The sequence below is a fragment of the Myotis nattereri genome (assembly GCF_964212035.1).
Source record: "Myotis nattereri genome assembly, chromosome: 2".
Taxonomy (NCBI): Eukaryota; Metazoa; Chordata; class Mammalia; order Chiroptera; family Vespertilionidae; genus Myotis; species Myotis nattereri.
In genome coordinates this window covers 191,011,247-191,026,734 of record NC_138076.1, presented here as the reverse complement: position 1 = coordinate 191,026,734, position 15,488 = coordinate 191,011,247, and the positions used below count along the sequence as shown (strand labels likewise).

At 40.9% G+C, this 15,488-nt stretch overlaps 1 protein-coding gene across 1 annotated transcript in view; it reads left to right on the top strand.

Annotated features, from left to right (window-relative positions):
• Positions 1–15,488, top strand: part of BORCS5 (BLOC-1 related complex subunit 5) — a 74,775-nt gene that overhangs the window by 44,704 nt on the left and 14,583 nt on the right. Inside the window, exon 3 of the mRNA XM_081082462.1 lies at positions 7,567–7,724. Within this exon, the coding sequence (XP_080938588.1) occupies positions 7,567–7,724 (158 nt within the window). The remainder of the gene's footprint in view (positions 1–7,566; positions 7,725–15,488) is intronic.

Here is a 15,488-nt window from a genome sequence, read left to right as displayed (position 1 = left end):
TGGGTTTTTTCTATTTCTGCAACAAAAAAAGTCATTAGAATTTTGATAGGATTCTACATTGAATATGTAGTATTGGGTAGTATTGATATCTTCAGAGTATTGTCTTCCAGTTCATGAAACATGAGTTGTATTTCCATTTGTTTGTCTTCAATTTCTTTCAGCAGTGTTTTAGAGTTTTCATTGTACAAGTTTCCCATATGAGAAAATTGAGGCTCAGAGATATAAGGTTCACGGTCCAAATTCATACAGCTAATAAATAATGAGGCCAAATTCAGCTTTTCCCATTCTCTCTGTCTTAGTCTGTTCAGGTTTCTCTAACAAAGTACCGTAGACCGGGTGCCTCATAAACAACAGAAATTTGTTTCTCACAGTTCTGGAGGCTGGGAAGTTCAAGATCAAGGTGGTAGCTGATTCGGTGTCTGGTGAGGGCTGCTTCCTGAGTCATAGACAGCCTTCTTTTTGCTGTGTCCTCACATGCTAGAAGGGACAAGTGAGTGCTTTGGGGTTCCTTTTAGAATATTACTAATTCTACCCTCAAACTTAATTACTCCCCCCCCCCAAAAAAAAACAAACAAACAAGTAAACAAAAAAACACACCTATCTCCTCATACCATGCCATTTTCAACATTTTGGAGGGAAGCACAGGCATTCAGTCTGTAGCATCAATGAGACAGTTCTTTTTTGGCCCTCTGGTGGTTTTATTTATTTTAAAATGTTTTTATTGATTTCAGAGAGAAGAAGGGAAAGGGAGAGAGAGAAACATCAATGATGAAAGAGAATCATTGATCAGCTGCCTCCTTAATGCCCCGCACTGGGGATTGAGCCTGAAACCTGGTCATGTGCCTTGACCAGGAATCAAAGCCAAATCTCCTGGTTCATGGGTCAACACTCAGCTGCTGAGCTACATCGGCCAGGCCCTCTGGTAGTTTTAGGAAACTGTTAGGAGGGAGATCCTGGGAGCATTGTTTTTAACCACACAAAACATTTGGGGGGTTGGCATGTAATATTGAGCTTGCCTCTACTTGCAGTTTCTTCTTCCAAATAGTTTAACCAAAACAATAATGATAGCCATTCTGAGTGGCTCCTTCTCTTGGGTGAGATTGTTGCTCCTCTGATGTGACTGAATAGAAATACAAGTCCCTAAGGGAACCAGTCATGGAGGGCACCCCTTTCTAAATGCCCCAAAGGAATTGAGCACTAACACATATCGTAAGATCCTGCCCAAGTTGAGCAGATGATTTTAGACTTTCCCCTTTCTTTAAGATAAGTGGAAGGAATGCCTTTGAGAACTAGATTTAAAGAATACACAGGTTTCTGTGCTTTTTAAAAAAATCTTTGAAATATACCATGAACAATTGAGTCAAAAATCCCTTATTAGTCTGGCCAGTATGGCCCAGTGGTTGCGCATGAACCTATGAACCAGGAGGTCACGATTCCATTCCCGGTCAAAACACATGCCCGGGTTTCGGGCTCAATTCCTAGTGGGGGGCTTGCAGGAGGCAGCTGATCAGTGGTTCTCTCTCATCATTGATGTTTCTATCTCTCTCTCCCTCCCCCTTCTTCTCTGAAATCAAAGATATATATATATTTTAAAATCCCTTATTAGTTTTAGGGGGATTTTCTTTTCTCATAATCTGTTGCTTAATTATACCTTCACAAAGTTACATAGATTCTGCTTTCTGTATTCTGTGGTAGGAAATGGAGCTTGTAATACTGTTTCTCATATGGGCCCCACTACTCATAATACTCATTTCTAGTCCTGTAAGTGACTAAGCCTCTAAAAGTCAAGGAATTCAGTTGGGTAAAAACCCAGGTTAATACCCATATGGCTTTTGACTTTATTTCAGAAAAACATTTTTCCCCTACCTGACATTTAAGAAAGAAAAAGATTGTTCAGCAAAATATTTTCCAAATTTATAACCCTGATGATTTTTTCCCCTCAACACTTTGAGGTAGGTGCACACGGCAGTTTGCTGATCTGTGTAATAGTCGGTCTTGGTCCTCGCCCTTCTCTGGAGCCCACTCTCTATTCCTGTACAAACAAAGTGGTTTCAACAGGGTCTTGAAATGTCTCCACTTTTCACCATTTGCAAACCCAGCTCTTAATATATGGAATCTATTAAATCAGGTTTTAACTCAATAAACATCTACTTTGTGTACATCACTGTCTTAAGCTAAAGAAGAATTAGAAAATGGAGGGTAATGGCCCTGTTCCCGAGCACAGGGAAGACATGGTTTAGAAACTTTTATTTAACATGGAAGACTAACCATAAATATATGGAGGAATAGTGTGTTAGGAGTAAAATTCATGATGTCTATAATTTTTAATGGGCTCAGGAAAAGAAAAAATAGAAAAAGATGAAATAGACATGATAAAGTCTTTAAAAAATTTTTTAAATCCTCACCCGAAGAAATGTTTTTATTGATTTTTTTCTTTTTCTTTTTGTCTTATTTTTAGAGAAAGAGGAAGGGGGAGAGAGAGGAAGAGGAAATTGATATGAGAGAGAAGAAGCATTGATCACTGGGCAACTTAACTTGATCACCTTAGTGTGCCTTCTAGACTTGGCAGCTTTCTTAAAATCCACCATCCCCATGTATTTTTTTAAAAGAGGAAGAGTAAGGGTTTTGTTTTGGGAGCTAAAGCTGGGTTCTGGGTCCTCTGCTTCAGCCCCCTGGAAGCTTGGGCTGTCCCTGTAGCTTTTCTCCTCCCATTTTGCAATACAGGCTCCCAAGAGTAATCTCAAGCACTGGCTAGTTCCTCACTCACTTGGGAAGAGCAGATTCACACTGAGACCAGGCCTCACTCTTCCGTGTATGTGGAGAATACGGAGTAGGGACCCTGAAAAGCCTTTTTTCCTCCTAAAGTCTTCCTCAACTCACTCCTTCCTGGAATTCCAGCATTAGAACTGTATCCTCGTAGCCATTTGTACTCCATAAGCATCTATAGACGCAAGAGATAAAAAGTAAGTAAAACATGGTCCCTGTTCTACCAGCTCACAGTTTGTTATGAGACTTTTAAGTGCCTTGGAGAAGATAACTGTTTTAAGGTATATTCCAACATATAAACCTTGGAAGATAGGAACTGGTTTTGACTTACAGAGTTGGGGATAATTGAGTGAGGGAAGACGGGAAAGTTGCCCAAGAAGACATTTTAATAGATGGGAAAGACCTTGCCATGTTTTGTTAAAATGAATGTTTAAAAATATTTGAAAGGGAAATACATTCATATGAATGTCTCTCTCCAGATCCCTGTCTTCCAACTGTCTAATTCTTGTCATTTGAGTTTCTTTATGTAAATACTAGAGGCTCGGAGCATGAAAATTCATGCACTGGAGCGGGGGGTTCCCTCAGCCCGGCCTGCTCCCTCTCACAGTCTGGGAGCCCTCAGGGGTGGGAGGCGACCTGGCGATCAGGGGAAGGCAATGCCCCATCACACCTCTGCTGCTGCCACTGCCAGAAGTGCAAGCCTTGGCCGGCCCTGGTTACCTGTACCTCGGGCGGCTCTGGGCAGCTGGGCAGCCACCATCTGAGGCTTGCCTGTGCCTCAAGCCGGCCCTGGGTGGCTGGGTGGCTGAGGGGCCAGGGGGACTCTGGAGGTAGGCGCGTGGCGGGGCTGAAGGGACTGGGCGCCGCCATCTTGTGGCTGTGGGCGCCGCCATCTTTGTGATGGTGTGAGGGTCAATTAGCATATTCCCTGTTTATTAGATAGGATAAGCGAATATGAATATATACTTTTATTTTATTGTCCCTCCCCTTTTACACAATGGTAGTATGCTCTATACATTATCCCATATACCAGTAATGGCGAACCTTTTGAGCTCGGTGTGTCAGCATTTTGAAAAACCCTAACTTAACTCTGGTGCCATGTCACATATAGAAATTTTTTGATCTTTGCAACCATAGTAAAACAAAGGTTTATATTTTTGATATTTATTTTATATATTTAAATGCCATTGAACAAAGAAAAATCAACCAAAAAAATGAGTTTGCGTGTCATCTCTGACACGCATGTCATAGGTTCGCCATCACTGCCATATACCTTTCTTTTATTACTTAATATCTTTTGGAGATTTTTCTATATGAATACATAAAGAGCTTCCTCATTCTTTCCTATGATCATATATTCTTACTTATGGCTGCATCATGGTTTAATTAACAAACTCCCCACTGATGGACATTGAGGTGTTTGTTCATATTTTGCTATTATAATCACTGTTGCAATAAATAATCTTATGTATATATCTTACATCATTTAACACACATGCTGTTGTACATGTAAATTCCTAGTAGTGAAGTTATTCTATCAAAGGCTTTATGCATTTGTAATTTTGATATCCATGCCAAGTGCCCTCAATAGAGGTCTTAATGACTTACACATGAATCAACAATGCCTATTTCCTCATAGTTCCACCTACGGAGTTTTTATCACACTTTTGGATTTTTACCAATTTAGTGGGTGAAAAATGGGCTAGCAATAAAGTTTTAATTTATATTTTTGTTATGATGAATAAGGTTATGCATCTTTTCTTATAGTTGAGGCATTGGTATATCCTTTTCTGTGAAGTGCCTTTTCATGTCCTTTGTCTGTCTGTCTTTGGCTGATTTTTTGCTTGCCAATTCTAGGAGCTCTATATATAAGAGGAAGCTTGCCATTTGTGACTGAGTTGCAAATATTCTTCCCGGGTATTTTTGTGTACTTTTTAACCTGTTTTTGCTGTGGGGAATTTTGATTTTTATATTGTTGAATTTATCATTGTTTCCCTTATGGCCTCTGCATTGTCCTGGCCTGCTGTTGGCACAAAATCATTCCTCTTTCCATGGTGCGTCCTCACTTTTTTCCTACTTCAGTCTTGGATTGACAGCATAAAGCTTTTTTATCTTCCCTCCGAGTCTGTTTCTGGGACTGTGTTCTTTGTCAGTTATAGGAGATAATTGATATTTATGTTAGGAGATTTCAGTGTTCTGAAAAAAATAATCCATCTCATTGATTAGAGGCACTCTAGAAAACTGGCAGTTTCTTGTAAAACTAAACATGCAGTTACCATATGACACAGAAATTGCTCTCTTGGGCATTCATACCAGAGATACAAAAACTTATGTTTACACATAAACCTATACACAACTGTTTATAGCAGTTTTTTTAACAGCCCCAAACTGGAAACAACTCCAATGTCCTTCAGTGGGTGAATGGTTAAACAAGCTCTGGTACATACATGCCATGGAGTACTACTCAAAAGTAGAAAGGAACAAGCTACCAACAATATGTGACAACATGGATGAATCTCTAATGAATTTGTTAGGTGAAAAAAAGTCAGTCCCCAAAGGTTACATATTGTATTAGTCCAGATATAAAACATTTTTCGAATGACAAAGTTTTAGAAATAGTGAACAGATTAGTGTTTGCTAGGGTTAAGGATACTCCCCTAGCAAGGATGAGAGAGAGGTGGATGTTGTTATGGATGAGAGAGAGGTGGATGTGGTTATAAGAAGCAACACAAGAAACCCTTGTGTGATGGAATGGCTCATTATTTGACAGTGATGGTGGACATATGACCCGACATGTGAAAAAATTGTATAGAACTAAATTCACCGGTGCGTCCGCACATGCACACACACATACACAAATGAGTGTAAGTAAAATGGAGACATCTGAATAAGATCAGTAGATTGTATCATTGTCAATATCCTGGTTGTGATATTGTATTGTAGTTTTCCAAGATGTTACCTCTGGGGGGAGACTGGGTAAATAGATACACAAGATCCTGTACAATTAAAAAATAAATTCCCATTTTTGCAACTACCAGCTTCACCAAAAACTGCTATGTAGAGGCAGGTCCACTGGATAACTGGGCTCTTGGTGTTAGGATCAGCAGTGGAACAGCTGAGGGACCTAGTGCTGGCAGTGGAGTGTTGGGGAGCGAGGCAGTGCCTCAGGTTCAACTCTGCTCTGCTCGGTCAAGCCAGATGAAGATCTGAGAGCAGTGACTGGCACTTCCAAGGATTCTCTGGGACTACCCAACTGGGTAGCTCATTTTACAGCCTGTCTGGGGGGAAGGAACACTTGGGCTCCCATACCTCAGAACCAGTGAGGGCTTGACATTGGTGGTTGGGTGCAGGAATGGGGAAGGGTTCCCAAGATGACTTTTGCTATGGGTAGGTCCACCCTCATCATGCCCAGCATGTACCCTGTTGTCATGTTTATTTTAGTGTACCTCTTGCTGTATCATTGGCTCTGATATGAGGCAGACCCTGATCTAGCATAGTGCTTCTCAGAGTGTGGTGGGGGGAATCCCTGAGGTCCCCAGGACCCTCCTGGGGAGTTTTCACAGTAATATTTAGACATTTGCTAATTACTCTCATTCTCTTACAAGTGTGCAATAGAGTTTTCCAGAGGTGACGTGATGTGAATGAGCAACAAATTGAACATAGAAGTGGATACAAAACTCCAACTGTATTCTATTAAGCCAGACATTAAAAAGATGTAGAAAAATATAAACAAGTGCCACTTTTCTCACTTTTTTGTTTTGGAAAATAGAATTCTTTTTTCTTAAAATATGTTTCTTGTTAACATTCAATGAAGTTATTGTTATTTTTAAATGATTTAATAAATATTTAAGAATTTTCTCAGCTTAATTTTTAATTGGTGAATATTGATATAAACTACATAAACCACAGCTCTTTGGGGTCCTCAATAATTTTTGAGACGGTAATGGAGTCCGAACACCAAAAGGTGTGTGATTACCAGAATGCATTTGGCCAAAAGTTGGTGGACTTCCGTTCTAGTCAGGATTTTGCTTTGTGACCATATGCAAGTCATTTAGTCTCTTTTATTGATTTCTTCTTCTATAAATGCTAATAATTGCCCTGTTCTATATACTTTAAAGAAAAGTGAGATAATTCTATATGAAAAACTTTGAAAATAGACTGTCCTATGCAAATATAAGAGAATTTAGTAGTTAGACAACTAAACTTTTGTTGGAAGAAAATGTGAAGAATGAGGTTTATGATTGTGTCAGCTGATACTCTGTTCACTTTTTAAATTTTTTCATTTTACATCTCCTCCTAACAACTTTCTTATCCATTTTATTTCTTTTTTTTTCCAGCTTCTCAGACAACGATTAGAATTATTAAAAGAAATTAAGTAAATACATCTTCCAAAGTTTTCAGTCAAGAAGGGATTTATATTCCTGATACTTTGAAAGAGTGTCATAAGGTCAGGAGTTCTGTCTTAGAGAAACCACTTACTAATTCTGTGACTTTAGGGAAGTTACTTAACCTCTCTATGTCTTGGATTCCTCATCTGTACATTGGGGCTAATAATACCTTGCTTTCCATGGTGATTAAGAGTATATAATAATGCACAGGAAGCACTTGGCCAGTGCTTGGCACATAGTAGATGCTCCATAAATGATAGTTGTTGTGATTAGCATATAACAAAAGATGCAAGATTAAATTTAGGTCTCTTACCCAGTCTTCAGTAAACTTATTATTAAGCTACTTTATTCATAAGTTTATTAACAGTAATTTTCATTTCATTTGACTTCATTCTTTTTTTCTGCTTTGAAGGGCTATTGAGTGGCCAGACTTACCCAACAAATACCAAATTGGAGAAATTGGATTCTCAGCAGGTGTTGCAGCTCTGCCTCCGATATCAGGATCACCTCCATCAGTGTGCAGAGGCTGTTGCTTTTGATCAGAATGCTTTGGTTAAGCGAATCAAAGAGGTAAGTATTGTGGGAAAATAACATTGCTGACTTATTGTGATTCCCTGTGACTCGTGAGTCCTTTTCTACTGGGCAGTAGAGCTAGTGAGCCCAGCTTTATGGGAAGTAGTCATTTTTCTGAGTTTTGCCATTTGTCCTCATTGCTTTGTGGGATTGTCTTTCCTAACAGTAAAATGTGGTGGTGAAAAAGAGTGGCCCATGGAGCTAGACCAATATGGAGTTTGAATCCTGGTTCACCACTTAAATTGCTTGGGCAAGTTACTTAACTTCTCCTGGTCTCAGTTTTCCTCATCTGAAAAATGGGGCTAATAAGTAGTAACCTACTCCAAGGGTTGAGTAAAAATTAAATTGCTCAGTTAAGTGTTAACTCTTTTTTAAATTTTATTTTTCAACTACAGTTTACATTCTATGTTATTTTGTATCAGTTTTAGGTGTACAGCTTAGTGGTTAGCCAATCATATACTCTATATAGAGTTCCCCCTGATATTTCCAGTACCCACCTGGCACCCTACATAATTATTACAATATTATTGAGTATATTCCCTATGCTGTACTTTACAACTTCCAATCTGTGCTTCTTAATTTCTTCACCCTTTTCACCCAGTCCACCCAACTCCTCTGCCCTCTGGCAACCATCAGTCTGTTCTATGCATCTATGAGTCTGTTTTTATTTTGTTTGTTCATTTATTGTTCTTATTTAGATTCCACTTGTAAGTGGAATCATATGTTATTTGTCCTCCTCTCACTGACTTATTTAAAGTAAAGGTTAGCTCTTAATAGTATGTGTAAAGTCCTGCCATACTAATTTCCTATATGTATTTTGTATTTTATTTTCAAATAGGATATAAGTTCTTTGAGAGCAGGAGTCTTGACATCTCCCTAAAAATTATATTTTTCACTGTGTTAACACATGTAAAGGTCAGTGATTCTTATTGAATGGAAGCAATTAACCCACAATGTTTTGTAAGGAAAGAAACAAAATAACTAAAGAGCATGGTAGGAAGTTGAGTAATTATTAATAACAGTAAGCAGATACTTCTTTTAAGCACCGGAAAGTGTCATTGGCCGGGCCATTGCATGACACAGCTCTGGGTGCACCAAGGTATAAGTAAATATATTTTCCAAAGTTTTCACTCAAGAAGGGGTTTATATTCCTGACACCTTAAAGTATGTCATATAAAGAAAAGAAAATGTCAAGAGCTCTATCTTGGAGAAACCACTTATGTGAATGGCACCCCCTGTTGTTTAACAAAATAGTTCTGGTCATTGACTCAGGCCAGAGAAGAAGATTGACATTCAGTAAAACACAAGTAAAAGGTTGTGTTATCTTTCATAAAATGTATGCATATATGCTTCTCTCATGGAAGTCTTTTACTTGGTAGACTTTAAAATATGACCTTTCATATTGGTTGGTATTGATGTGGCCTTTCAAATGGTATCAACTATTTTACTACATTATGATGTACACTAGTGGCCCGGTGCACGAAATTCGTTCATGGGACGGGGGCAAGAATGTCGTCCCTCAGCCCAGCCTGCACCCTCTCCAATCTGGGGCCCCTTGGGGACGTCTGACTGCCGGCCTGCTCGCCCCCTACTGACCTCCTTGCCGGCATGCTTGCCCCAAACTGCCCCCCCCCCCCCACGGCCTGCTTGCCCTAAACTCCCCCCCACCCTGCTGGCATGCTTGCCCCAAACTGCCCCTCTTGTTGGCCTCCTCAGCCCCAACTGCCCCCCCTGCCAGCCTGCTTGCCCCCAACTGCCCCCCCTGCTGGCATGCTTGCCCCAAACTGCCCCTCTTGTTGGCCTGATCACCCCCAACTGCCCTCCCCTCCTGGCCTGATTGCCCCTAGCCCCATTCCTTGGTCGCCTTCCCTCCCGCTCCCTGCTCCCCAGCCAGGCTTGGCTTCCTGGCCCAGTGACCCAGATCACCAAGCCTTCCCTCCTGCTCTCCAGCCGGCTTACCAGGAAGCCAAGTCTTCCTGCCTGCGCTCTGGCTGGCTCCGTGGTTCCGGCTGGTGCCACCATCTTTGTCATGTCAATTTGCATATTCCCTCCTTATTGGCTATGGGCACTGCCATCTTTATCGCGAAGCGATAGTTAATTTGTATATTACTCTTTTATTAGATAGGATAGCTTCCAATCCCAAACATGACTGCATTAGAATCACTTGGGTTTTTGTTTGTTTTAATACTGAGTTCTCTTGTCCCCATAATAGTCTAGGTTGTGGTTTGTGAATCATTACTTTAATAAGTTTACCAAGTGATTCTGCAGCCATTCTCCATTACCTGGGAATTGGAAATCACTGATCTACAGGACTGTTTCCAAAATAAGTTCTATAGCACTAATTCATGTAAGGAAGATCAAATTTTTTGCATATTCCATCACTACCTTGGAAAAGTCACAATGCATATTCTCTTGCTAAAAGTTCTTAGGAATCTTACAATAAACCAGCACTATTCAAACTTTTTTTTTTTCCAATCTCAGAACCCTTATATTAGGTAACATCTATTAACATCTTATAGAAGTAGCATTTTTAAAGAAACTTCTTTGGAAATGCTCTTGTACACATAAGAAAGACTTTACCATTTTTTACTATTGTCTTAGAAATTAACTGTGACATTAACTTTCAGAGAGACGACTTTAGAAAAATACAACTTTTAATGCTTCTTTTTTTTTTTATTAAGTGTCCTCATCCCCCCCATTAACCCTCAACCTCCCCCCCCCCCCCCCCCCCCACGGCACACTCATGCTCCCATCCTTGTTTTCTTTTTGAAAGATCCTCTAATCCATATCTGTCATTCTGTAGTTTAGGAAAGTGTAGTAAGAAAGATTGATAGCTCATTTTTAAAGAGCTGGGTAAAGTAGTTTGTAGCTGGTAGTACAACACAGAGCTTCTCATTATACATTTTCAAGACTCGCAACAGTGTTTCTTGGCTCCGAATATGTGTCAGAATCACCTGGGAATTTTTCCCTTCAGTATATATGATGGAAAGTTTTACACACACCCTGAAGTAGATAAATACTGTAAACCATCATGTACTCAGTGCCCACCTACTACAGGCATGAACATGTCAACACTCCTGTTCCACCCATACCCTACCCACTCCCTGTCACCTCCTCAACTGGTCTATTTTGCAGTAAATCTCAAGCATATCATTTCATTCATAAATATTTAAGTTATGTATCTTTAAAAGTAAAGAACTCTTTTTTTAAAACCTTTTAATATGAATCAATTTTAGACTTAGAGAAAAGTCACAACTGTACTTCAGAGAGTTCCTGTATACCCCTCACACAGCTTCCTCTAAAGCAGTGGTTCTCAACCTTCCGGCCCTTTAAATACAGTTCCTCATGTTGTGACACAACCATAAAGTTATTTTCGTTGCTACTTCATAACTGTAATATTGCTACTGTTATGAATCATAATGTAAATATCTGCTATGCAGGATGGTCTTAGGCGACCCCTGTGAAAGGGTCGTTCGACCGCCAAAGGGGTCGCGACCCACAGGTTGAGAACCGCTGCTCTAAAGTGAGCATCTTACAGAATCCTAAATACAATGATCAAAACCAGGAAATTAACACTGCTACAATACTATTAACTAAACAAAAACCTTATTTGAATTTCACCAGTTTTTCCACCAATGAAGAACTCCTTTTAAAAAACACAACCACAATGCTATTATCATACCTAATATATTTAAAATAATACCTTCACTCAGCATAGCTGAGGTGCTTTTTAAGAAAATACTGATGTATAAGTCTCACTCTAAACCAGTTAGTTTGAAATCTTTAAATGGTGGTACGTGAGGAAGGGAGGAAGCTGAGCACTGGTGTTTATGAAAGTTCTATAGAGGCCCTGGCCTAGTAGCTCAATTGATTCGAGCATCGTCCTGATACACCAAAGTAGTGGGTTCAATCCCCGGTCAGGGCACATACAAGATGCAACCAATGAATGCATAAATCAGTGGAATAACAAATCAATGTTTCTCTCTCTCTCTCTTTCTTTCTTTCTCTCTTTTTCTCCTTCTCCCCTCTCCCTCTTTCTAAAAGTAGAAAAAATCAATAAACAATTTTTTGAAAAAACACCTGGCTGGTGTTCCTCAATTGGTGGGGCATCATCTCATGCACCAGTAGGGGGCATGCGGGATGCAGCTGATCCATGTTTCTCTCTCATCAATGTTTTATCTGTCTCCCTTTCCCATCCTGTCTCTCTAAAATAAATAAAAACATATTTTTTAAAAACTTAAATAAATAAATAGAAAGTATTCTAGAATCCGTAACCAATGTTGAGAACCAGTGTTCTGGAGCATTCAATAAAACAATAAAGCTGAGCTAATTCTGTTTGAGGAACTATGGGGTTCACTTTGAGTCATCAGCAGTTACCCAGGATTGTTGGAAAACCCGGAACCGCACTCACAGTGCTGTGCAGTACCTCACAGTTCTCCTAGAGCGGAGGAGGTGGGCACTGCTTCAGAGTTCTCATTGATGGTTTGTTGTTTCTGTTGGAAAGTGCTGGCAAACTCCTGAAACACACATCCATCTGTGCTCAGTTCAAACCTAAGGGTTGAAATTAGTCATTTCCAAATGAATAAAGTTGAGGATGTAGTTTTGATCAAATACCAACTCTCTGATATTATTCCAGATGTTTCCTGGAAACTTGATTGCCAGAGTGAGGAAGTAACATAGTGCTCTGTGTGTTGTAAAGTGAGGGAACTTAATAAGCATGGAGCATGTGTATTAGTGGAAGTGTGGAGCCCACATTACCCAGCGGCCTATAAAGTTACAGGGCTTGTGATCACTTAAGTTTGGGTCAAAGGGAAACATGGCTATGTCCTAGTCTGATTCAAATTAAAGAAAATCAAGGAGTTAGCTAAGCTTGCCTGTTGCTAAATGTGGATGATGCTCTTGAATGACAAATCTCTCTATATAAAAGGCTAATATGCTAAGTGTCCCTCCAAGTCTGACCGGTCGCTATGACATGCACTGACCACCAGGGGGCAGATGCTATGACTTACACTGGCCATATACAAAGAAACAGCACCATGGACCTGGTGCCGGCAAAGCAACACTCGGCTTCCCCCAAGTGGGACATAGTCCCCAACACCACCTTGTAGTGACAGCCCACCAAATTGCAGCCGCCGCTGCCAAGACCCCACGGCACAAAATGCGGCCCACAGCTCAGCCCAGCCCAGCCCAAAATGGTGGCTGTGGGCGCCAGGTAATGACGTCATGTATCAACGTCCGGCTTCCTCTCCCTAGCGTCGACTAGCCTCCTTGGAATTTCTTCAGCCCAGGAACATGACTTGCTTTATAGCTAGGTGCAAACATGTTACACTTTAACCAAATGTCTGTGAAGCATTTTCCCATGTCTCATCTCATTTGATCCTCAGAAGTCCTGGAGTAGGTAGATAGGAGACTTGGTAGAATCCTATTTTCTTTTCATTAGCTGGAAAATGGAGATTTAGAAAGTTTAGAAACTTGACCGACTGAAAAGAAGTGAGAAATGGTGGACCTTGAAAATGACTTCAGGTTTTCTGAATGTAGTCAAACACTGCTGCAGTTAAATATTTTACCCTTTGTTCTCCCTGCATGATCTACAGTAATAATCTGCTTCGTGTTGATATTTACTGCTGTGTTTCTGACAATTACCTGAAAGAGAAGTTGGGGTGCTTCACTGGGCTGGAAAAAGTTTAGCTACATCAGAAAGCAGTTCTAATTAAGCAAGTTTATTCTATCCTATATAACAAAAGGCTAATATGCAAATCGACTGAACTGCAGAACGACTGGTCACTATGACATGCACTGACCACCACAGGGCAGACACTCAACTCAGGAGCTGCCCCCTGTTGGTCAGAGCACTCCCACAGGGGAGCACTGCTCAGCTAGAAGCCCTGAGCTGGGCTCACGGCTGGCGAGTGCAGCGGTGGTGGTGGGAACATCTCCACCCCACCCCCCCCCCCCCCCCGTGGCAGCACCAAGGATGTCCAACTGACGGCTTCAGGCCACTCCCCATCAGCCGGACATCCCCCGAGGGCTCTCAGACTGCAAGAGGGTGCAGGCTGGACTGAGGGCCCCCCCCAAGTGCATGATTTTCATGCACCGGGCCTCTAGTATTTTATATATGTGTGTATGCAAGAGAAGTGGAAGATAGAGATGGTCTTCCTTCACAATCAGGGACTCCTGTAATAGACACTGACCATAGTTTTCTTAATGGCTGCAGGATGGCCGCTCAGTCAGCCAGCTCGCACTGCTGAGCAGCTATTGCAGACCTACTTAGTGTGAGGTCCTTTAGGGGTTACAGAGGAATGTGACCTAGTCCCTGCTCACTGAGCACTACCTAGGTGAGGGAACAGTAATATGAAGGATAAGGCACTGTCGATGGAGAGTACTCAGTTATGGTTTATGATTGGAGTTCTCTAAGAGTTAAAGATCAGGCAATCCACGAACAGGTGAGGTTCAAGCTGGGTCTTAAAGGAAAACCAGGATTCGGGAAATGAATGAAGAGAAAGAGCAGAGCATTGCTGACTGGGAAACAGCTTGACAGTCTCAGAAGAAAACTAACTTTGGGGCTTCAGGGGGCCAGTAAAGAAACTAAACTTGGTCCAAGAAAGCTTCTCTACATTAAGAACCACAGAATGTTGGAGTCGGAAGGAACTTGGAGACCTTTTGGTCTAGTGCCATCATTATTTAGATGCAGAAATTCAAGCCTGTTAGAGAAAGTAAGCAATTTAACCAGGGTCACAGAGTGAGACCGTGGCCAAAATTACGGAATTAAAAGTGGATGAAGATTAAAGGAGCTTTTGTGTTATTTTTATTTTTTTGTAGGTGGTATACTTGAACATGTTTACAATTAAGGGGGGAGAGACAGAAGAGATAAAAGATGAAAGATAAAAAGGGGATTCATACAGCAAGATCCCTGAGGGGACAAGAGAGGATAGGATTTAGAGCCATGGGGTTCTTTATTTTGAGAGAAAAGGAAGGCTGTAGGTAGGTTTATAAAAAGAGGATACCTGGTACAGATCAGTCACACCTGAGGAGCCTGTGTATTCTCTCTGAAGAAGAGGGGAGGGCATTTGTTGGGAGTGACCACCGGGGAGTAGTACAGCCGTGAGCACTGGGAACCACAGAGGCTCAGCTGAGGGGAAAACCTCTACCTTGTATCCTTGGGTGAGTTAGCGTAGTGGTTCCGAGTGCAAACTCCAAAACCTCCTTGCCCAGGTTCAAGTCCTGGCACTGCCTCTAACTATCTCTGTGACCTTAGCCAAGTTACTTAATCATTCTAAACCTCAGTTCCCTTACCTGTTATATGGGGATAAGAATAGTATCCATGTCAGTAAGGTTTTTGTGAGAATTAAACAAGTTTTCCTATGTTAAGTACCTAGGACCATGTCTGCCATGTAGTAAATACTGGAGTGTTAGCTCTTATTATTTGTTTTAAATATAAATAAATCACTTAAAGAGAAAAGCCTAACCTTATTGCCATGAATTGGCCCATATGAAGTTTCTTGATACAGCAGCAGCCTAAATAGTGGCTAATTTTAAGCAATACCCTCAATAATCAAGTGTGATAAAGAACTTAATAGTTAGCTCATTCTGGTTTCCTTGAATCCCTGCATGATTCCTTTCATGCCATATATATGCAATTTTTGGAATTTTTGTAGTAAATGTAACTGTTCATTCTGCTTTGTGAGTAGCAAACTGGTGCCTAGGGAACACGGGTCACGAGAAATGTGAGACTGGATGACCACACATGATTAGTCCTTGGCC